Genomic DNA, 22,586 nt, shown 5'->3' on the forward strand with positions numbered 1-22,586 from the left:
ACGCCTCTGTTCAGTGCACACCTGTGTTTGCTTGCAGAGACATGCCCTGGCTGTGGGTCGTGGGTGACGCCTCCCTCAGCTTCATGGGTCCTGAGCGTGCCAGGTATGGAAGCACAGGGACGAGAGTGGGGGTTTTGAGGACCAGGAAGCCCCAGGTCTAGGCTATGACTGGGTGGCAGACAAGAAGGGCAGTTAGAGGTGGGAGCAGCCCCTCAGCCCCATTCTTCTGTCTTCCTCGAGGCAAGTGACCAGAAGCCACACACAGAGGTTCTGGGCAGAGGTGAAGAGAGCCAGGTACAGAGGGAAGACCCAAGATCCCAAGATCTCTGCCAGGAGGTAGGCTGACGCGGTGAAGAGGCACAGAGGGAAGAATGTCCTGGGGATGAGGGAGTGAAGTGGCCTCGGGGAGGTCCAGGGGTCCGAGGTGGGGAGGTCCAGGGGTCCGAGGTAGGAAGGCCCAGGCCCCAGATTCTTGTTCTGGCTCTTCCCCTTCCAAGTTGGGTCAACCGACGGTGCAAGTCATTTCACCTTTCTGAGCGGCAGTGCCTTCATCTGTACAATGGGCGTCGCAACAAGCCCTGCCTGAGAGATGGTGACTAAGCATGAGATTGTCGCTCGGTGACCTGCAGAAGACAGTTCCCGCGGCAGGGCCCGCCCGGATGGAGGGGTGTGGCGCCGAAGGCGGGGGAGGTGGCCGGACGAATGGGGAAGGAGTCCCCGCCCCGGGCCTGCTCCCCGGGACGCCAGCCTCTCTCGCCGTCTCCCTCCTCCCCGGACCCGGAGGCCCGGAGCGCCGAGGCGCGTCCCCGCGCGTGCCCGCTGCCGGGCGTGTGGCCAGAAAGGGCAGCGCTCCGCGCGGGCGGGCGGGGCGGGCAGGCTGCGCGGCGCCGCGCCGGGGCCTCTGCGAGTAAGCCAGAGACTCCGGCGGCGACCGCTCCCGGCCTGGACCGCGGCGGGTAAAGGTCTAAGCGGCGGGGGCGGGGCGGGCTGGGCTGGAGCCGCAGGGAGCTGGCGGCCGGGCTTGCGTAGGACGCAGCGGCGCGCTGAATGGTGGCCGTTGTGGCGGGCTCTCCCCTTGGGTCTGAAACCGACTTGAACAAAGAAAGCTGGGGTCTCCGATTAAGAGGAGGAGCTCTGGATTTGTGCGAACACAGACCTGGTACCTTTCCTGTGGTGCCCTCTTTTCTCACTGCTCTGGAGACCAGGGGTGATCCTCCAAAAGTTACCCTCGCCACCCCTGCCCCCACCGCGAGTCCCATCGTGAATCAGAGGCCCTGCGTCTGATTTTTTCCCACTGAGCTAGTTTCCCCAAGCTTTTCCAGCTTGCCGGGGCCGCCTCTTAACCCTTCTTCTGCAACCGGGACTCTAGGTCTGGGACCCAGTCTGCACCTCCACTGGTTGGCCCTGCTGGCAAGAGGGCCCAGGGCACCCACTTCTCCCTAAGTGTGTCCTGCCCTTAAGGAGACACATCCCAGTGGAGACCGGCTGCCAAATATCTGTGTGCTTCATTTAAGGGAGCTCGGGGATCGGGAAAGACTTCCCAGGAGAGAGGGCCTTTAAGCAGTTTTTCAAAGCTTGGGTAGGATTCTGGCAGCAGAGAAAGGTCATTCCAAGCTGATGGAAGAGTCTGAACAAAGTCAAGTGGAAGCACGATTCGGAAAGCCTGTGGATAAGGCACCGGTCAGGGGCATTATCAGGAAAATAGCACTTGTGGGTCAGGTACTTGGACTCCATGCAACCTAGGATTTTAGGAAGGCGATTGCTGGCTGGGATGAGGGATGGGAATGGGATGACACTGAAGGCAGAGGCCAGTAAAGAGAAGAGGGGTCCCGGGAGTCTGGGGAGGGTCTGAGTTAGCACAGGTGTGGGAGGGATGATGCAACAGGAACAGGCTGGCAAAGAAGGGGGAGGAGGAAGGGCTGGGCTGTTTCCAGTGTTTGAAGGAGGAGGGAAGAATTTGAAGACAAAGGGGTCAGATTTCAAGTAGAAATCATGTGATTGTGAAGATGTGCGGTAAAGTAACTGAACAGGGACGAGGGATGCTGAGTTCAGTTCTTCGAGCATGCATCTTGAAGTACAGGCAGGATGTCCATATGGAGACACCAAGTAGGAAGTCCATCATTCCTTTATCTATTATTTATGCCAGCCTGGAAAGCAGGTTAGATAAAAGTCACAGAGAAGATAAAATGGTCAAACCATTAAAACTCAGCTAAAAGGACCGGATAGCTACAGAACAACTTCAGAGGAGAGTGGATGATTGTTCACTGGGAATTGTTGGCTCAGAAAAGCTTCTGAACATGAACACAGAACTCCTATGAGTTTGCTGGAAGCCAAGCAAAAGAAGAAAAGGACAACGAGGGGGACTTCGCTGGTAGCCCAGTGGTTAAGACTCCGCGCTTGCATTGCAGGGGGTACAGGTTCCATCCCTAGTCAAGGAACTAAGATCCCACATGCTTTGCGGTGCAGCCAAAATAAATATTTTTTTAAAAGGATAACTAAATAGTTCATTAGGCTGGAACTCAGGAGAAAGGCGATCATGAAGCTGTAGGGTAGAGGCAGTGGGTGGTAGGAGATACAGTGGGATCACTCAGGTGGGGGATGTAGAGGAGGGAGGTCTGAAGGCCAGGCCAGGGCTTTGTCAACACTGACACTTACAGAAGCTAATGTTCTCTTGAGGAGGAAGACCACCCTTTGGCTGCTCGGGAAGGTGGGGTGGGAAAGTTGGGGTGTGTGGGGTCTGTTCATACCATTTTTCCTGCAGGGGAACAGGATAGAAGGCAGTGTGCTCAGTCCCTCAGGCTCTGATCTTTTCTCCTGCCATGAGGTGGGGCTGCCATTTGCCCAGGGCCTCTTGGAGCCCTGGTCTGGGAAGAGTACTCCAGCCAGCAGGTGAGCAGAAAGCAGGGGTTTCTGTTTCCAACTCTCCCTTCATCTTCAGAGTCCAGAGGGCACCCCCAGGAGAGCAGGGATGCAGACACCAGGTGTGCTAGTCCCAGCTCTGTGATTCACTAGCTGTTGACCTTGAACAAGTCACTGCACTTCCCCAGCCTCCTTTCTCCCATCCTAAACTAAGGGAGTCGAACTGGAAGATCTTTGAGGGTCCCTGTAGCTACATAAGCCCAGGAACACTTGTCTGATTTCATTTTGCATTCAACAGATATTTATTGAGTGCCTGCTATGTGCCAGACCCTGTGCCTGGTTCTAAGTAGATAATTATGAACAAAACAGATGTAATCTCCGCTCTCATGGAAGAATGGGCGTGTGAATGAATGTTAATGAAATAATTACATAATGAAATATAATAACTGCTGCAAAGGGGCAGTTCGTGATGCTATGAGGGCAGATGATGAGGGGGTTTGATGTAGATGTGGGGTCTGTGTATTGTTGAGCTAACATGGGTGAGTTCTTGATGCTATTTCTTCCTTCTTCTTTCTCTCTGTAGATGAACGTATCCCCTTCCTGATTCACTGGAGTTGGCCCCTTAAAGGGGAGCGCCCTCTTGGGTCACCAAGGTGAGGCCTTGGCTTCATACTTTAGACCCTGGGGATAGGTTGGTCTTCCGGCGGGTAGAGAGTCAGCTAGTAGACCTAAAGAGGAAGTTGGCTTATATCATTATTGGTGCAAGTCACAGCGGTCAGCCAGAGGAAGGGCTGGTCAAAGTGGGTGGAGTCTGGCAGAGGCCAGCCTGCGTTCCAGGCAGGCAGGGAGCAGTGGGGGGTGGAGGGCTAGGGGTGAGACCTCAGGCCCTGGGAAGGGTGTGAGAGAGTCAGACGAGGCTCTGGACTTGAATGTCCAGGGTCAGGGCTGGATCTCAGGAAGCCAGCAGTCTATGAGCTGAGGCAGGACTGGACACTGAGCCTCTGTGGAGCCTGAGCCCAACAGCCAAGCCCCAGCTCACCCCCTCTCTTTGCTCACAGGGCCTTTATACGTCACAATGGAAGCTCAGTGGGCAATGGTCCTTCATCTGGGAGGCACGGACAGTTGTTCCGGGGCATTGCTGCATCTGGTAAAGGGACTGGCTCCTCAGTCAGCCTGAGGAGAGGGGCTGCTGGAATCCCGGGGGTGCGATGGGGTCGGGGAGGGTGGGCAGAGAAGCAAGCAGGAAGGTGGTATAGAGCACCCGTTACCATCGGCCATCCGTGGACCCACTCCCCCTGGCCTTATCATCCATCTATCTGTGTAGCCCTTCCTGCGACACACGTGCCGTGCACACTTACGGTGTACAAAGCACAGGGAGGGATATAACATCCCTCCCCTCAGCACACTGCCTCTAGCTGTCAGGGAAGATCATGCACAGATAATCGTGCAACCAGTCAGCCCAGACTCACCATCACTCATCCCATGGCTCCCCACTTCCTGTCACAGGGGTCTGAACTTCCTGGACATTCTAAGGGAGTCCTGTGTGTCCAGCACCATTTTGGACCCCAGCATCTCCCGATGTCGTGTCTTGACTCGGCAGCTTGACCCTACCATCTCCCTAAGCTCTTGCGTTTCCCCGCCCCTCCCCCTGACGCCCCTCTCCCCTTTTGCCGTCCCATTCAGAAGCTATCCAGCGGCACCGCCACAACCTGGCCGAGTGGTTCAGTCGGCTGCCCAGGGAAGAGCGCCAGTTCGGCCCAACCTTTGCACTAGACACAGTCCATGTAGACCCTGTGATCCGTGAGAGCACCCCTGATGAGCTGCTGCGCCCACTGGCTGAACTGGCCCTGGAGCGTCAGCCACCCTCTGCTGGGCTCCCCCCGCTAGCCCTGTCTCAGCTCTTTGACCCAGATGCCTGTGGGCGCCGGGTGCAGACGGTGGTGCTTTACGGGACCGTGGGCACAGGCAAGAGCACGCTGGTGCGCAAGATGGTCTTGGACTGGTGTTATGGGCGGCTGCCAGCCTTTGAGCTGCTCATCCCCTTCTCCTGTGAGGACCTGTCATCCCTGGGCCATGCTCCCGCCTCCTTGTACCAACTTGTAGCCCAGCGCTATATTCCCCTGAAGGAGATTCTGCCTCTGATGGCCGCTGCCGGCTCCCGCCTGCTCTTCGTGCTCCACGGCTTGGAGCATCTCAACCTCAATTTCTCATTGGCCAGCACAGGGCTTTGCAGTGACCCTGAGAAGCCAGAGGCGCCAGCTGCCATCATTGTCAACCTGCTGCGCAAATACATGTTGCCTGAGGTGAGTGTGCCCTGCCCTGATTTGCTGCCCCTAACTTGCCCCCTAAGGATTTTTGCGTTCTGGGTCCACATATTTAATACATAGGAGTGTAGGCTCTGGGTTAGTTCAAATCCCGCCGCTCCGCTTCTGAGCTGTGGGACTGAGCTGGTTAGTAGCTTCTCCAGGCTTCCACTTCCTTCTCTCCTTGAGTTGCATTGATCAAATGAGATGCTGCATATGAAGTGATTAGCATGGTGCCCTGGATCACAGTGGGTCCACAGTAAGTCTGAGTTATTACGACTGAGGTCATCATCATCTTCACCCTTGGACTCTCCTCCCTGGCAAGTGAGGCAGTGAGGACACCAGGCTCTTCCTTAACCCTCCACCATGCCCTTCCCAGGCCAGCATTCTGGTGACCACCCGGCCCTCTGCCATTGGCCGCATCCCCAGCAAGTATGTGGGCCGCTATGGGGTGATCTGTGGCTTCTCTGACACCAACCTCCAGAAGCTCTACTTCCAGCTCCGCCTCAACCAGCCAGACTGTGGGCCCGGAGCTGGGGCGGTGTCGGTCACGCCGGCTCAGCGTGACCACCTGGTGCAGATGCTGACCCGGAACCTGGAGGGGCACCATCAGATCGCCGCTGCCTGCTTCCTGCCCTCCTACTGCTGGCTCGTCTGTGCCACCCTGCACTTCCTTCATGCCCCCACGCCGGCCGGCCAGACCCTCACGAGCATCTACACCAGCTTCCTGCGTCTTAACTTCAGTGGGGAGATGCTGGACAGCACTGACCCCTCCAAGTTGTCCCTGATGGCCTATGCGGCCCGAACCATGGGCAAGCTGGCCTATGAGGGCGTGTCCTCCCGCAAGACCTACTTCTCCGAAGAGGACGTGCGTGGGTGCCTGGAAGCTGGCGTCCAGACAGAAGAGGAGTTTCAGCTGCTGCACGTTTTCCGCCGAGATGCCCTGCGGTTTTTTCTGGCCCCGTGCGTGGAGCCAGGACACGCGGGTACCTTCGTGTTCACCGTGCCCGCCATGCAGGAATACCTGGCTGCCCTCTACATCGTGCTGGGTTTGCGGAAGACGACTCTGCAGCGGGTGGGCAAGGAAGTGGCCGAGCTCGTGGGCCGTGTTGGGGAGGATGTCAGCCTGGTCCTGGGCATCATGGCCAAGCTGCTGCCCTTGCGGGCCCTGCCGCTGCTCTTCAACCTGCTCAAGGTAACAGCCCCAGGACCCCCGGCTGCCAGCCCCCATCCTCCCTGTTCACCCCCTGCTCCTCTTCCAGAAGGAACCTGTTTTCCCTGCATAGCTGTGAATCTCCTTCTTGGCTTTGTTTCAGATCTGGGCAGTCTGGCTTTTAATGGGATTGGGGTATCAGGAAGAGGGAGAGAGAAGCCATAGGCTGGGGAATGCTTGGAGGGGAATCTGAGGGTGCAGGGACTTTATTAATAACAATACCATAACTCTGATGGTAGGTTTTTGGGGGTTGGGTTGCTCAGTCTCTCTCCTTCTAGTCTTTATTGCTGGGCGGCTGAGGTCACTGCAGTCCAGGGTCCATCCTGTGCTTTGCAGGTCCAGAAACCCAACTGTATCTATTCCTCAGAGGTGATTAGACTCGGGAGTGATGTCTCATCCTAACTTAATCACCAGAGACAGGTTTATAAAGCAGATGCCGTTTTATTCATTTATACCAGGAGGATAAATGGCATTGGTAATTGATTTAGGACAATCTGTCCGGGGTGCAGGTCCGCTCCACAAACCAAATTACAGGCCTGAGGACTGTGCTGTGAGCAGTGCAGATGCACTAAGTTTTTGATGGGAAGAAGGATCCACTTTCAGCTGATGTCTGCCGGATGCGTTGTAGATGAAACACTGTCATAATCGTTTTTATAGATGAGGAAACTGGGGCTCACCGAGGCTAAGTAACTTGACCAAGGCCACTCAGTAAGTAGAATAACTGGGATCTGAGTGCAGGTTTTACAGTTCCGAATCCTGTGCTTTTTCTGCTAAACTTTACTGATGTACTATGGATATTTCTGTGAAGCTGTGGTGCTTTGCTGGTAACCCCGGTCCTCTGTAATTACCTATCTTGAGGAAGCAGGGCCTTGGTAAGCGGACAAAATTTTAACAAGTTTTCCTTTCTATAGGCAGCAAAGCGTCAGGGTTAAGAATAAGGATTCTGCAACACAGCTGCTGCTGCTGCTGCTGAGTCACTTCAGTTGTGTCCGACTCTATGCGACCCCATAGACGGCAGCCCACCAGGCTCCCCCGTCCCTGGGATTCTCCAGGCAAGCAACCTGGGTTCAAATCCAGGCTCTGCCACTAACTAGCTTTGTACAAGCTACTTTGTACAAGTTACTTGATCTGTCTGTGTCTCAAGGTCATTATCTGTTAAATGGGAATAATGTGTGTGTTCACTCAGTCACGTCCAACTCTTTACAACACCACGGACTGTAGCCCGCCCAGGCTTCCCTGTCCATAGAATTTTTCAGTCAAGAATAATGGAGTGGGTTGCCATTTCCTACTCCAAACTGGAAAAATAAAGAATCTGTATCATTGGCCCAATATGAGGATTATATGTCTTCATCTGCAGATCCTGGCACATACTAAGTGCTATTTAATTGTTAGGTACTTCCCTGGTGGTCCAGTGACTAAGACTCCACCTCCCAATTCAGGGGGTCCAGGTTTGATCCTTAGTCAGGGAACTAGACTCTACATGATGCAACTAAGGTTTTACATGCCAAGAGTAAGACCCAGTGCAACACAATAAAAATAAATGAAAAACTTAAATTTTTTTTTTTGTTGTTAAACATAAAAGGCTCAGGCAGCCCATCCCTTTTCATGGCATCAACCCAGGCAGGGAGGTAATGGCCATTGCTGAGGCTGCTCCACCCCTTTGAGGATGTACTTGGTTCATCTGGATTGCAGTGAGGTTGTGGTCTCCTGATGGGATTCAGAAAGCCGCTCAGTTACTTGAGGGGGCACCACACCCCCAGCCCCTCTTGGAGGGAGGGTTGCCTAGCAGAGGTTGGGTCCCATCTGTGTCTATATGAGCCTATTGATTCAGCTTCCCAGGGTGACTGTTTTCGTATCTTGTCTCCAGATGATTGTTGCGGGAGGGACACTCTACCCTCCATGGTGAGAACCTTGCCTGTAACAAGTGGAAAAAAAAAAGGCAGGCATTAGAGGTTATTGTTCAGTTGCTCAGAAGTGTCTGACTCTCTGCGACCCCATGGACTGCAGCACGCCAGTAGAGGAGGTTCCACAAAATAACCTCGCGGCTCTCACCAGAGGTCCTTTCTTCTCAGAACCATTGCAAACATGGGAGCTGATGTCACCAACCTCCCAAACATTCATTTTTTTCGACAGATATTTGAGTGCCTGCTGTGTGCTAGACAGTGTGTTAGATTTGGAGGAAAAAACTAACAGAACCCCAGGCTTTTGTCTTTTCTGATCGTGCAGTCTCAACACAAACATGTCAGCATAACCGTATGATTAAAAATCCTGGGAAGTGCCTGGAAAGCCAGGTTCCAGGTGCTGTGGAGGTGTGTAAGGTGGGGACCTGATTTAGGGGATAAGGAAAGCCGCTCTGTAGGAAGGGCATTTAATGTGATCCCTGGAGGATTAACCAGGAGACACACTGGGGGAAAAACACGCCAGGAAGAGGATACAGCTCTGAAGGAGGAGCACTGTCCAAAAGAGACAGAAGACAGAGCTAGCACAAGAGCAGAGTGAGAGCCGCGGTGAAGGCGCTGCGGTTGGCAGGGGCCTGTCAGTGGGAAATTAACCAGTCGTCCATCCTTTGCAGGGGGGAGGACCCTTTCCAGGGCCTGCGGGTGGGCTCTTGTCTCACTCTTGGAAACGAACTGTCTGAGGAGACCACATACTGACAAAGCAAGAGGCTTTACTGGGAAGGGCGTCCAGGCAGAGAGCAGTGGGAAAGGGGGCGGGGAGAAGCCGAGCTGCTCTGCACTGTGACTCAGCCTCAGGTGTCAGGGCGACGAGGTTAATTTCTGGGTTGTCTCTGGTCAGTCATCTTGCTTGGCCCATATTTAGTCTGACTCAGGGTCCTTCCAAGTGGCATGTGCATCTCTTAGCCAAGATGGATTCCGGTGTGAAGGATTCTGGGAGGTTCAGTTCAGTTCAGTTCAGTCGCTCAGTCATGTCCGACTCTCCGTGACCCCATGAATCACAGCACGCCAGGCCTCCCTGTCCATCACCAACTCCCGGAGTTCACTCAAACTCATGTCCATCGAGTCGGTGATGCCATCCAGCCATCTCATTCTCTGTCGTCCCCGTCTCTTCCCACCCCCAATCCTTCCCAGCATCAGACTCTTTTCCAGTGAGTCAACTCGTCGCATGAGGTGGCCAAAGTATTGGAGTTTCAGCTTTAGCATCAGTCCTTCCAATGAACATCCAGGATTGATCTCCTTTAGAATGGACTGGTTGGATCTCCTTGCAGTCCAAGGGACTCTCAAGAGTCTTCTCCAGCACCACAGTTCAAAAGCATCAATTCTTCGGCGATCAGCTTTCTTCACAGTCCAACTCTCACATCCATACATGACCACGGGAAAAACCATAGCCTTGACCAGATAGATCCTTGTTGGCAAAGTAATGTCTCTGCTTTTTAATATGCTATCTAGGTTGGTCATAACTTTCCTTCCAAGGAGCAAGCGTCTTTTAAACTCATGGCTGCAAACAGCTTCTGCAGTGATTTTGGAGCCCAAAAAAATAAAGTCTGACACTGTTTCCACTGTTTCCCCATCTATTTCCCATGAAGTGATGGGACCAGATGCCATGATCTTCGTTTTCTGAATGTTGAGCTTCAAGCCAACCTTTTCACTCTCCTCTTTCACTTTCATCAAGAGGCCTTTGAGTTCCTCTTCACTTTCTGCCATAAGGGTGGTGTCATCTGCATATCTGAGGTTATTGATATTTCTCCCAGCAATCTTGATTCCAGCTTGTGCTTCTTCCAGCCCAGCGTTCCTCGTGATGTACTCTGCATATAAGTTAAATAAGCAAGGTGACAATATACAACCTTGACGTACCCCTTTTCCTATTTGGAACCAGTCTGTTGTTCCATGGCCAGTTCGAACTTTTGCTTCCTGACCTGCATATAGTTTTCTCAAGAGGCAGGTCAGGTGGTCTGGTATTCCCATCTCTTTCAGAATGATTATGGGGCTGGCATCTTCTCCCTCCTTTTGGCCCTTCCCAGATTTTCCAGGTTAGGTTTTGGCAGCAGCATCACGTTCCTCTTTGGGACATCCTACTGTCAGATGACTCATGCAAGTGGTCATCATTGCTCTGGTCAATCGTTCTGTAACATATCTAAGAAAGAAATGGAAGTTTTAATTCAAGCCAATCTGAGGATTATAACCTGGGAGATGGTCTCTCAGAGAGTTCTAAGAACTATTTCAGAGGTAAAGAGGGAGACCAGTACATATACTATTTTGTTGAAGGGAGTGTGTGTGTGTGTCTGTGTGTGTTTAGTTGCCTCAGTCTTGTGACCGCATGGACTGTAGCCCACCAGGCTTCTCTGTCCATGGTATTCTCCAGACAAGAATAGTGGAGGGGGTTGCCATTTCCTTCTCCAGGGGATCTTTCTGACCCAGGGATTGAACCCACATCTCCTCCTTGGCAGATGGGTTCTTTACCACTGAGCCACCAGGGAAACTCCATCTAGTCATGAGGAACAGACATCTTAGTTCATGGTTTTAGTGCTTTCCTAAGTATGGAAAGATACAAGAATCCAGGTTCATAAAAATTTCTCCTGAAAATATCTAAGGACCAGTTCTGTCAGTTTCAGTCCAGTTCAGTCACTCAGTCATGTCTGACTCTTTGTGACCCCATGGACTGTAGTACACCAGGCTTCCCTGTCCATCACCAACTCCTGGAGCTTGCTCAAACTCATGTCCATAGAGTCAGTGATGCCATCCAACCATCTCATCCTTTGCCATCCCCTTCTCCTCCTGCCTTCAATGTTACCCAGCATCGGGGTCTTTTCCAATGAGTCAGTTCTTCGCATCAGGTGGCCAAAGTATTGGAGGTTCAGCATCAGCATCAGTCCTTCCAATGAATATTCAGGACTGATTTCCTTTAGGATGGACTGGTTTGATCTCCTTGCAGTCCAAGGGTCTCTCAATAGTCTTCTCCAACAACACAGTTCAAAAGCATCAATTCTTCCATGCTCAGTTTTCTTTATAGTCCAACTCTCACATCCATACATGACTACTGGAAAAACCATAGCTTTGACTAGACGGACCTTTGTCAGGAAAGTAATGTCTCTGCTTATTAATATGCTGTCTAAGTTGGTCATAGCTTTTCTTCCAAGGAGCAAGTGAATTTAGATTTCATGGCTACAGTCACCATCTGTAGTGATTTTGGACCCCAAGAAAATAAAGTCTGTCACTGTTTCCACTGTTTCCCCATCTATTTGCCATGAAGTGATGGGACTGCATGCCATGATCTTCGTTTTTTGAATGCTGAGTTTTAAGTCAGCATTTTCACTCTCCTCTTTCACTTTCACTGTCAGTTTAACCAGTGCACAAATTGCCTCATCCTGATCTTTGCCCTGAAGTCCTTTCAAGGTTATTGTAGGCCAGCAACTGCAGTGGCTAATGACTTGATTTTGTAGTGGGTGGTGGGCAACATTCTTTATTTTACAATCCCTCCCCTTTCAGTCTTAATTTTGATCAAGGTTTGGGAGGCAGTTTGTGACCAATTTGTTCCAGGGAACTAGGACTGCTCATTCCCAGGTCAGGCACGGATTTCACTGATGGGTCACTCAGTGTGTATTACTGGACTCGGCCTTACTAACAGTAGCCAAAATCCTCTGACCTGCCTGTCTTACTAGTCTGTTATGATCCAGAAAATGATTCCCTCTTGTTGCTTCTTCCCATATCTAGAGTTACATCTTACAGCCATTCATCTTATAGAACTATATATTTGATCAGTATTTCAAGTTGCTTGGCCTTCCCTAGTGGCTCAGTTGGTGAAGAATCTGCCTGCAATGCAGGAGACTTGGCTGGGTAGGGAAGATCCCCTGAAGCAGGAAAGAGCAACCCATTCCAGCACTCTTGCCTGGAGAATTCCATGGACAGAGGAGCCGGGCAGGCTGCAGTCCATGTGATTGCAAAGAATCGGATGTGACTGTGTGATTAACTTTCACTTTCAAGTTGCCTAATCATTAATTTTATCTGAAGCTCAGTCACAGGGTAATCCAGGGAACAACAGTCTTATAAAATAGGCAAATACAAGTAATAGACCTAATAGCACTGCTAAGATCATAAGTAAGTATTGAAGCTAAGATCTTCCATGAGGTGAAGCCCAGGATTGCCCCAGGTCATCTGAGAAGTCTTGCATCAATCGCTATCTTTAAGGAAAATGATACATTGGCGTTTTACATAAAGTTCACCTAAGATGTTTGCATATTCAAGGTGAGGGTTAGATCATCGTGACCCCTTAGAAGATTGAAAAAGGAATGTTATCTTCAAAGGAGTCACATAACTGATGCCAGAAGAAACTGATTTTTGTGGCAGGTATTTTTGCCATCGGGGAAGTCTAGTTAAATGTAGAATGGAGATGCACAGTGCATACCAGAAGGAAGGGAGGAGGCCCAGATGGGCAGAGAAAAATTTTATGTTTAAATTTTTCTTGTGTTACCTTAAAATATGAATTTTATGTCATCAGGCCAAGTCATGAAGGATCTGAAGTGGTAGGAGTGACATCGGTCATCGGTCATCGCTGCTGTGATGACAGTGATGATGTTGAAGATGGTGATGCATTTATGCCACCTAGCCTGGGACCAAGCTCAACGAATAGTATATGCGCATTTCTTCAGGCTAAATGCGTAATATATGCTAATTCTTTTCCACCAACCCTGGACTTGAAAACAGAAGGGGTGTTAAGGAAAAAGAAAGAATTTCCTTGTATCTGGAGTACCTGAGACAAGTGCTGAGAGATGACTCTGCAAAGGTCCAGCTGGGGCCAAATTATGCAGTTTTCTATTTCACATGGGCATCAGGGAGCCATGGAAGCTGCTGCAGGAGGGGGGATAGTGTGATCGGACAAATTACGCTTCAGTTTAAGGAGCCTGTGAGGCTTAGGCAGGAAGGCTGAAAGGCAAGCAGGAGGCTGCACCTGCCCCCCATTCCTCCACACTGCTTCCCTTCCAGGTGGTTCCACGAGTGTTTGGGCGCATGGTGGGTAAGAGCCGTGAGGCAGTGGCCCAGGCCATGGTGCTGGAGATGTTCCGGGAGGAGGACTACTATAATGATGATGTCCTGGACCAGATGGGCGCCAGCATCCTGGGTGTCGAAGGTCCCCGGCGCCACCCGGACGAACCTCCAGACGATGAAGTCTTTGAGCTTTTCCCCATGTTCATGGGTGGGCTTCTGTCTGCCCACAACCGGGCAGTGCTGGCTCAGCTCGGCTGCCCCATCAAGACCCTGGATGCCCTGGAGAATGCCCAGGCCATCAAGAAGAAGCTGGGCAAGCTGGGCCGGCAGGTGCTGCCCCCCTCGGAGCTCCTAGACCACCTCTTCTTCCACTATGAGTTCCAGAATCAGCGCTTCTCTGCCGAGGTGCTTGGCTCTCTGCTCCAGCTCAACCTGGCAGGCGTGCGCATGACGCCCCTCAAGTGCACGGTGGTGGCAGCTGTCCTGGGCAGTGGAAGGCATGCCCTGGACGAGGTGAACTTGGCCTCCTGCCAGCTGGATCCTGCTGGGTTGCGCACACTCATGCCTGTCTTCCTGCGTGCCCGGAAGCTGGGGTGAGGCCCTGCCCTCCTGCATGGGCAGAGGAAAAGGTGCTCGGGAGACCAAAGGGAGCGAGGAAGGACCAGGGGGTGGGGTGAGTCTGGTGTGGGTAGAGGTGACAAGAGCCACGGAAGGGGACGCAGCTGTGGACTACAAGAGGTGCATGATGAGGGAGGGTCCTGGGGGGTGGGCGGGCTCCAGGCCGAACTCCTTCCTTGGTTTCTCTCCTCCCCTCTGGCCACCTTCTGCTCTAGGTTGCAACTCAACAGCCTAGGCCCCGAGGCCTGCAGAGACCTCCGTGACCTGCTGCTGCATGACCAGTGCCAAGTGACCACCCTGCGGTGAGTGCCCTGTGCAGGGGGCTCCATCTCACTGGCCAGCTATGGTCAAGGGTGGGCTCTCCGCTTCTCAACATGCCTGGTATAATAAACAAGGCAGGAGGGTAGACCCTGACCCACACTCCTTACTCCCCACACACCCCCCCCTCTCCCCCATCCTCCCTGTCTAGTACAGGCAACCAGGCAGGGGGAAAGTACCACGGGCCGTAGGTATTAAGTAAGCCTCTCACATGGCTAAAATCAGCCTGGGAGGGGCCAGTGGAACAACACCCAGGCCAGTTGCCTGGTAACAGAACCACAGATTCCCTCCCAGGATGTTCCCTGTTGCCTCACGAGGATGACCCTGATGCTGGGCACTCAATAGATGCTCCCAAAGTGTTGACTGGTTGACTAGCAACCCAGACACCTGGGTTCCTGATTTTGGGTTGGAGTAAGGGGAGATGAATGGGGTGGGAAGAAGGAGGGGCAATTGGGAACAGAGGGCAAAGCAGGGATTGGAAGTGACAAAAGGAGGAAGAAGGGAAGAGGAAGGGGAGAGGGAAGGGGGGTGTCACAGGCAGACTGGAAGGCAGGAGGAGGGGAGGGAGAAGCCAGCTTCCATCTCAGTCTTCCACCTCTGCAGTGAGCTCACCCCTATTTCTCATTTCCTGGCCTGCACTTCTCTGCATCCAGGCTGGTCTCTGCCCCAGGCGATGCACTCTTTAGGTCCAAGTCCCAGTGCTCAGCACAGGGCATCTGCTAGGAGCTCTCTTAACCTTAGACTGCTTGTGGCCCTAGGCTGTCCAACAACCCGCTGACGGTGGCGGGTGTGGCCCTGCTGCTGGAGGGGCTGGCGGGAAATACCTCCCTGAAACACCTGTCTCTACTGCACACGGGCCTTGGGGATGAGGGCCTGGAGCTGCTGGCTGCCCAGTTGGACCGAAACCAGCAGCTCCAGGAGCTGAACGTGGCCTACAACGGCGCTGGTGACACGGCGGCCCTGGCCTTAGCCAAGGCTGCCTGGAAGCACCCTTCCTTGGAACTGCTGCAGTGAGTTTTCCTGCCCCGCCCTCACCCCGTCCCATTGCTCCCCCACCCCATCCGTGATGGGCCCTTCCCCTGCCCTGATTCTCCACCACCATTTCTCTTAGGGTCCTAGTGGCCTGGTTCCTCTCGACTCTGGTCCCACTGAATTCTAGTGCCATCCCTGCCTCCCGCTGGGCACCGCCCTCCGTCTCTGGCATATTGCAGACCCTTTCCCCATCGCATTCCACAGCTAGGGGATGAGTTACGCGCCTCCCTGGCTTTCCGACTGCCCGCCCTCCGCCTGCCTTTTCGGAGCCCCGCGGAATGGCGTCTACTCTGCTCTCTCCCGCCAGTCTCTACTTCAACGAGCTGAGCTCAGAATGCCGCCAAGCCCTGCGGGACGTGGGGAGCGCTGCAGAGGGCGGGGCCCGGGTCGTGGTGTCGCTGACGGAGGGGACAGCAGTGTCCGAGTACTGGTCGGTGATCCTGGGTGAAGTCCAGCGGAACCTCAACAGCTGGGATCGGGGCCGGGTCCGGCGCCACCTGGAGCTGCTGCTGAGGGATCTGGAAGACAACCGGGGAGCCACTCTTAATCCCTGGCGTAAGGCCCAGCTGCTGCGGGTGGAGGGCGAGGTCAGGGCCCTCCTGGAGCAGCTGGGCGGCCCTGGAAGCTGAGACCGTGGCAGCAGTGTATGTCCCCTGGCCCCAAGTCCCTTCTGTCTGTGACCCCCCTAGCTTTCACTACTACTTCTAGAAAGATCCCTTCAGGGGATGGATGGAATGTGCACACAGGAGTGCCAGTTCTCTCTAGGGCATGTCCAACCAGTATCCCACGTCTGGAGTTTCCAGGATCCTGGAACATGCCTCACCTCCCTTCAGCTAGAAGGACCGAAAGATGTGGCATTTGGTGGTCACGTTGTCCCTTAGCGTGTGTACGTGCACGCTAGGTCGCTTCAGTTGTGTCTGACCCTTTGGGCTGTAGCCCACCAGGCTCCTCTGTCCACGGGATTCTCCAGGCAAGAATACTGGAGTGGGTTGCCATGCCCTCCTCCAGGGGATCTTCCCAACCCAGGGATTGGAACCATGTCTCCCGTGTCTCCTGCGTTGCAGGGAGATTCTTTACCGCTGAGCTATTCAGGGAATACACCTGTCCTGTAGCAGCACCACCAAGCGCCTCTGATTGTGCCACCAGGGGGCACTCTTCTCACGTCGGACTTGCTACGGGTATTGCTGTCCAGATGTGTTGGAGGGTTTCCGCGCCCTGCCTTTCTGTTTCCTGGGGACACCCAGGATGCCAGCAGTCACTTTCCTCTCTCCCTGGTGCTGTCTCCTCGCCGTCGCCCCCCTTTCACCAATGGTACCCAAGCTGGTGGCCCCCAGGGGCGTGGGCGCGGACTTGCTGCTATTAAAGAGCTGTGTCTTCCAACTACCATGGCCTCTATTTTGCCTGTTGCTTTCAAGAAAGGGTACTGTTCTTGATCATTCTGGTTAAGCCACTGGCCACTTTCTGTTGCAGATGTTTCTTGGGCCCTAAGTTCAGAGGCAGCAAGGGCTGGGGAGGGGGTGGTACATGAACTAGATGTTGGGGTGGGTGGGAGGCCATGTTGGGCCATAGGGCTTCTGTCCCCCAAGTCATACACTTATCCCAGGTTTGGAATTACAGTGACCAGCAATTATAATGACCTTTCTCTGCGCAGAGGGAAACCTGGGACAGCAGCAGAGCCTCCTGAGAAAGTCGGGGCTCAGGAATGGGGCAGGAAGGACATACACACTTCCCCAGAAGACAAGACTCTCCTCCCCTTAACCATTACCCAGCTGCTTCTAAGGCAGTGTCTTGAAGGAGGCGGGACGTGGGGGCGGGGGTAGGTGGGAGGATCAGCTGGTTTCGATGGACCTTGTCCTTACACCGAGCGCTGGGTCGCAGATCCAACCATGGAGGCGGCTGCAGGTAGGAGGCCGGGAGAAACCCTCCGGAGGGGACTTCAGGGCAGAGGGTGGATTGGAAGGCTCTGGGACTAGGGCACACTTGGTATTGGGGCTTGGAGCCCTGGAAACAGACTGGAAGTTAGGAGGTGAGAGGTGAGAGGGTGGATGTGTCTGCCTTCCTGGTCCACGCCCTGAACTGATAGGCTCAGATTTCTGTGTATATCAGAAGGCCTGGGCCAGGGAGTGGGAGGAAGGGGAAGGGAAGAGCCTTTTGGAGCAGAACATAGGGCGAGTCCTGAATTTGGGGGTTCCCCTAAGTCCTTTCAGTTAACGACCATGGAAGTGGAGTCTCGGGGGGCAGACTGCCTCTTGTCCCCTCACCCCTTCTTTGCCTGGCAGATCTTCAGGACACAGCTTCCTTGGCCCTGTAAGTGCCGTGCTGTGAAAGACTGGGGCACGGAAAGGAGGGAACTGAAGGTGGGGAGGCTCATCAGCTGCCTTTGGCACCTCAAGGCGAGCCTGGGACCCACGTCTGGATGTCAGCTTTCTCCTACCTGCGTGACTTGCCTCCTTGCAGGAAGTTTGAGTTTAACCCAAAGCTGGGCATTGATAATCCTGTCCTCTCCCTGGCTGAAGACTACGACCCTTCTGGTAACCTCCCCCAACCCCCTGGGACAACCACTTCCTTTCCCCAGAGCCGCCAGGGCACCACAAAGCATCCTGTCTCCTTGGAAACCACTCACTGTCTCCCTCTGATGACAGCCTTGGTGGGGAGTGACTACATGGAGGTGGAAGGGGGCTGGGCTTTTTCCCTCTGCCCCAGCCACTCTGCCTGGGCTGTGTTCAGCACCACTGCCCGACACCTAACTGGGCAGAAGCCTGTCCGTTCAGTCACACGGGCAGGGGCTACCAGGCACAAGGTGACTTGGGTCATGTTCCCTTTCCCCCACCTTTTCTGCTGCCCACCTCCCCATCCAGATCTCTGGAGCCTGGAACGGCCTCGCTTCTACCTGCTGAATAAAGAGGAGGGCAGGACTTTTGGCTTCCACCTGCAGCAGCGGCCAGGCAGGGCTGGGCATGTGGTGTGCAGGGTGGAGCCAGGCTCTTCTGCCCAGCGCCAGGGTCTTCGAGAAGGAGACTGGATCCTGGGGGTGAACAACCACGTCGTGGAACAGGAAGATTATTTGATGGTGAGGTTGGGCTGGAATCCCGGTAGTACGAGGGAACGTTCTGCAGCACTTGGGGGAGACAGAAGCCTCTTGGTCATGTCCCTGGGTATGTAGGGGTGACATACCTCTCACATGGGAGGTGGGAGGGTGGGGAGTCACCTCCCTGATCTCCCAGAATTTAGGGATGCACCAGGTCAGAATGGTTGGGTGAAGGCCTCCAGAGAGCTGGTTCCCGTGGTGAAGAGGGTAGCTTCGTGGAGGGGACCTTCATAAGAGGGGCCAGCCCAAGCCCACCTCATGTGCCTGCTGTTCAGGTGATACGCCGGATCCGGGCCAGCGGGCCTCGGGTGTTGCTGACAGTTTTGTCACGGCACATGCTCGAGGTGGCCCGAGCTCAGCGGGGGAACAGCACCCACCTTTGTCCCCCTCTTGGCCAGGGGGTCCGGCCTCGGCTGTGCCACATAGTGAAAGACGAGGGCGGCTTTGGCTTCAGTGTCACCCAAGGTGAGCTTAGAGCACGGGAAGGGTCAGCAGGGGGGCCCTGAGCCCTGTTGTGGGTGGACAGCAGGCAGAAAGTCACTCTTTGGGCTTCCAGGATGTCGGGGTCCTTTCTGGTTAGTGCTGAGCACTGGAGGAGCAGCTGAGCAGGCAGGAGTGCCCCCTGGGGCCCGGCTGCTAGAAGTGAATGGGGTCAGTGTGGAAAAGCTCACGCATAACCAACTCAACAGGAAGGTATGGCTGGTTCCTCTTGTCCTCAGCCCTCTGGGCTTGTCCCTGTCTCGGGAAGCAGACTCTCAATCTCCCAGTCTGGTCTTGTACCTCTGTCACCATCCTTCCCTTTCCACTCTGCTCGCCAACCCCCTCCCCTCCCGAGGGCTTCCTTCCAGGGCCTGGGAAGAAGGGCTGGGAGGGGGTGCCTGCCTCTGCCCTCCCTCCCCAGCTGGTTGATGCTGATACCCTGCTGGGTCTCCACAGCTTTGGCAGAGTGGCAAGCAGGTGACCCTGCTGGTGGCAGGGCCAGAGGTGGAGGAACAGTGTCGCCAGCTGGGAATGCCCCTGGCTGCACCTCTGGCAGAGGGCTGGGCACTGCCCACCAAGCCCCGCTGTCTGCATCTCGAGAAAGGGCCCCAGGGCTTCGGGTTCGTGCTCCGGGAGGAGAAGGGCCTTGATGGTCGCCTCGGTGAGTGGGAGCCCCAGGGATGGGGCGGGAAGGCGAGCCTTGGGGTGGGCACACGAGGGTCTGCATTCACTGCTCTGCACACAAGTGTTGGCCCTGGCTGAACCCCCGCCCAGGGCCTCCTCCTCCTCCTGTGTACCCCTGGGTCAGCCCCCCAGTGTGCACACAGTGGTCTGGGCTTGCATTGGGGGTTGGGGGGGAAGGAGCCATGAGGATGTCTGCGTCCCAGGTCAGTTCCTATGGGAGGTGGACCCAGGACTGCCAGCGGAGAAGGCCGGGATGCAGCCTGGGGACCGGCTGTGTGCTGTGGCTGGGGAGAGCGTGGAGGGGCTGGGCCACGAGGAGACAGTGTCCAAGATCCGGGCGCAGGGCTCCCGTGTCTCCCTCATTGTCGTCGACCCCAAGGCTGACCGCTTCTTCAGCATGGTGCGAGCTGAGGGGCCGGGGCTGGAGATGGGACCGGAATGGAGCCGGGCTCAGGTTAGGGAGAAGCAACGGATTTGTCCTCTTCCTCTTTTCCAGGTTCGCTTGTCTCCGCTCCTCTTCTTGGAGAGCACAGAGGCTCCTGACTCTCCCCGGCGTAATGGCTCAGCCTCTGTGGTTGACACCAAGAACCCACCTGTTGAAGACACAACAGTGGCTCCTGTCCCATGCGGCTTCCGCCAGTGCTTCCTGTACCCTGGGCCTGGCGGTGGCTATGGCTTCCGACTCAGCTGTGTGGCCAGCAGGCCTGGTGTCTTCATCTCCCAGGTGACGGATGCCCCGGGCACCTTGGATGTTTTCAATCCTTTGCCTCTTGATGAGCCTTCTTCTGCTTCCCTCCCAGAGCCCTAGAATACCCTGCAAACTTTTCTGTGGTGTTCCAGGCTCCTCTAGACCCCACCTATTCCACCAGGTGACCGTAGGAGGCTCCGCTGCCCAGGCAGGGCTGCAAACAGGAGACGTGATTCTGGAGATGAATGGGTATCCCATGGGTGGAGAGAATGACCTGGAAAGACTTCAGCAGCTGGCTGAGGCAAAGCCACCCCTATGCCTGAAGTTGGTGACCAGATCTCAGCAGGGCTTGGAAGCCTGGATTCACCCAGGGTCCAGAGAGGTGAGGAAGAAGAGATGGATGAGCTATGAGCAGCCAGAAGAGGAGGGGCCGTGGTCAGAGAGGAGGGCAGAGCGGGAGGCTGCAAGTGAAGCAGTTTGGGGGACGCTGGTTCGGACTTTAGGCCAGGGTAGGTGGGAACACAAGGACTCCAGAGAAGAAGCCCCTATTCCTGGACATTCCAGTGCAGGTGGGGACAGGGAAAAGGAACTCTTCTGTTCCCTGAATGACTTCTCTTCTTTGTTTGCTTAGGATGGAGTTCTGGCCTCAGATCTGCTGTAGCACCCCATGCTTGGCAATGATCTGCCCAAGTTTTCCTGTCTTCACCCTCCAGCCTGATGTGGTTGGAGCTGAGATGCTCTCTTTAACTGGAAGCTGCAGCTTTAGGACTCCTGATACCTCCATTCACAGGATTGTTCAAGGTCTCTCTCTCTTCCCATGGCTCCACCTCCTGGAAGAGTGTGTGGCTAAAGCCCTCAGATGGGCCCATGAAGGAGCTTCCCATTTGATTCCAGAGGAAGTCACGTGGGGTCTTTGGGAGCTGTGCCCCAGAGATGAAGATCTGCTTGAGATGAGCAGTGTGATTTTGTGTTTTATAACAAGAAATATATATTAGGTCTTCCTATCCTTTCGTGGCAGAGAGCTTCTAAAATCCTTGGGATTTCCTAAGTAATAAGAGTGATAAAGGTGTCCTCTCTTATTCATAATAAGGCTCGTTCAATTATAGCTATCCTTGTTAATGAGGTACCTTTTGGAAAGCACCTAAGAATGGGGCACTGGTTTCCAGGGGAACCGATCATGTGATTAGCAGGCTGGAACTTTCACTGCCACCCCCACCCTCAGTCTCCTGGGAGGGGAGAGGGGCTGGAGGTTGAATTAATCACCAGTGATCAATGGATTGATTAATGATGCCTACATAATGAAGTCTCCATAGGAACCCAGAAGCACAGGTTCAGGGAGCTTTCTTTGCTGATGAACAAGTGGAGGTGCAGGGGTTGGCACACCTGGAGAGGGTGTGGAGCTTCCCTGCTCATACCCCACCCTGTGTATCTCGTGCATCTGGCTGTTCTTGAGTTGTGTCCTTTGTAATAAAATGGTGATCTAGTAAGTAAACCATTTCCCTGAATTCAATCACTCTAGCAAACGATTGAACCCAGGGAGGGGGCTGTGGCTATCACTGATTGATAGCCAGTTAGTGAAAAGCACAAGTGACAGCCTGGACTTAAGACTGGTGTTTGAGGTTGAGGGCAGTCTTGTGGGACTGAGCCCTTAACCCTGGGATCTGATGCTATGGTCGGGTAGACAGTGCCACAGTTGAGTTAAATTGTAACACAAAAGTTAAATTATGTCTACAGAGAATTACTTGTTGTGGGAAACCTCCCCCTCTCCCCTTTTAAAATGTGTTATATTTATTTCTCTTGGCGGAAGTTTAAGCACAACGGTGGTGCGGTGGTTTAGCTGCTCCATTGCGTCCAACTCTTTTGTGACTCCATGGACTGTAACCTGCCAGTCTCCTCTCTGTCCATGGGATTTTCCAGGCAAGAATACTGGAGTGGGTTGCCATTTCCTTCTCCAGGGCATCTTCTTAATCCAGGGATTGAACTAAGGTCTCCTGCATTGCAGGTGAATTCTTTACTAAGCTACCGAGGAAGCCTTTTAAGCACCATAGCTAAAAGATACACAGTTGTCCATAGTGGAAACAATTGTGCGTAGTGAGTAGAATCCTGATGCTCATTTCCACCTAAACCTCAACCTGTTCCACATGAAAGGTCAGTCTGTAAGGATGAAACACAAATTACTGAAAGGAAGACTCTACAGAGGGTGAAAATGAACTGTTTCTGCTATTTCTATTATGGTGAATATATTCTGTTATTCCCAAGAGATGGCAAAACAGAATATATTTGGTTATTCTCCTTTATACAAAATTAATTAAACTTTTAAAATGACATTATAAATTCAATACAAGGCAATGCTGGGAATTCT

At 53.8% G+C, this 22,586-nt stretch overlaps 2 protein-coding genes across 6 annotated transcripts; both read left to right on the forward strand.

Moving 5' to 3' along the window:
• Positions 1-543: 543 nt before the first annotated feature.
• LOC129554413 (NLR family member X1) lies at positions 544-16,668 on the forward strand. Of its 4 annotated transcripts, none has more exons than XM_088842991.1 (10): positions 544-956; positions 2,762-2,889; positions 3,443-3,512; positions 3,918-4,006; positions 4,543-5,162; positions 5,542-6,357; positions 13,314-13,909; positions 14,150-14,236; positions 15,011-15,262; positions 15,489-15,626. In XM_088842991.1, exons 2-10 carry the CDS (start codon positions 2,820-2,822, stop codon positions 15,490-15,492), a joined length of 2,604 nt encoding a protein of 867 aa, XP_088699117.1. In that variant the 5' UTR covers positions 544-956; positions 2,762-2,819; the 3' UTR covers positions 15,493-15,626. The 4 variants fall into 4 exon arrangements, with proteins under 4 accessions (XP_088699117.1, XP_055279157.2, XP_055279158.2 ...); XM_055423182.2 differs by having other exon boundaries at positions 549-956; positions 15,592-16,668; XM_055423183.2 differs by lacking the exon at positions 544-956 and adding an exon at positions 968-1,719 and having other exon boundaries at positions 15,592-16,668.
• A 120-nt stretch (positions 16,669-16,788) lies between these two features.
• On the forward strand, positions 16,789-22,564 carry NHERF4 (NHERF family PDZ scaffold protein 4). 2 transcript variants are annotated; one of them, XM_055423196.2, is made up of 10 exons: positions 16,789-17,186; positions 17,564-17,815; positions 18,143-18,354; positions 18,648-18,837; positions 18,929-19,065; positions 19,309-19,513; positions 19,740-19,936; positions 20,033-20,260; positions 20,406-20,606; positions 20,856-22,564. In XM_055423196.2, the coding sequence occupies exons 2-10, from the start codon at positions 17,701-17,703 to the stop codon at positions 20,883-20,885; spliced, it is 1,515 nt and encodes a 504-aa protein (XP_055279171.2). In that variant the 5' UTR covers positions 16,789-17,186; positions 17,564-17,700; the 3' UTR covers positions 20,886-22,564. The 2 variants fall into 2 exon arrangements, with proteins under 2 accessions (XP_055279171.2, XP_088699118.1); XM_088842992.1 differs by lacking the exons at positions 16,789-17,186; positions 20,856-22,564 and having other exon boundaries at positions 17,205-17,815; positions 20,377-20,498.
• The last annotated feature ends 22 nt before the right edge of the window (positions 22,565-22,586 follow it).

Source organism: Moschus berezovskii, chromosome 14 (assembly GCF_049115385.1).
Source record: "Moschus berezovskii isolate FMDL1 chromosome 14, NW_MosBer_1.0, whole genome shotgun sequence".
Classification (NCBI taxonomy): Eukaryota; Metazoa; Chordata; class Mammalia; order Artiodactyla; family Moschidae; genus Moschus; species Moschus berezovskii.

What these genes read in the sequence shown, in the direction of transcription:
- LOC129554413 (XM_055423182.2), top strand. Translation starts at nt 2,820, where the DNA reads ATGAGGTGGGGCTGCCATTTGCCCAGGGCCTCTTGGAGCCCTGGTCTG. An exon ending in AAGAGTACTCCAGCCAGCAG is followed by an intron (nt 2,890 to 3,442) that starts GTGAGCAGAAAG and finishes TTCTCTCTGTAG; the next exon opens with ATGAACGTATCCCCTTCCTG. An exon ending in CTGCGTGCCCGGAAGCTGGG is followed by an intron (nt 13,910 to 14,149) that starts GTGAGGCCCTGC and finishes CTTCTGCTCTAG; the next exon opens with GTTGCAACTCAACAGCCTAG.
- NHERF4 (XM_055423196.2), top strand. Translation starts at nt 17,701, where the DNA reads ATGTCAGCTTTCTCCTACCTGCGTGACTTGCCTCCTTGCAGGAAGTTT. An exon ending in GGGCCTTGATGGTCGCCTCG is followed by an intron (nt 19,514 to 19,739) that starts GTGAGTGGGAGC and finishes TCTGCGTCCCAG; the next exon opens with GTCAGTTCCTATGGGAGGTG. An exon ending in TTCACCCAGGGTCCAGAGAG is followed by an intron (nt 20,607 to 20,855) that starts GTGAGGAAGAAG and finishes TTGTTTGCTTAG; the next exon opens with GATGGAGTTCTGGCCTCAGA.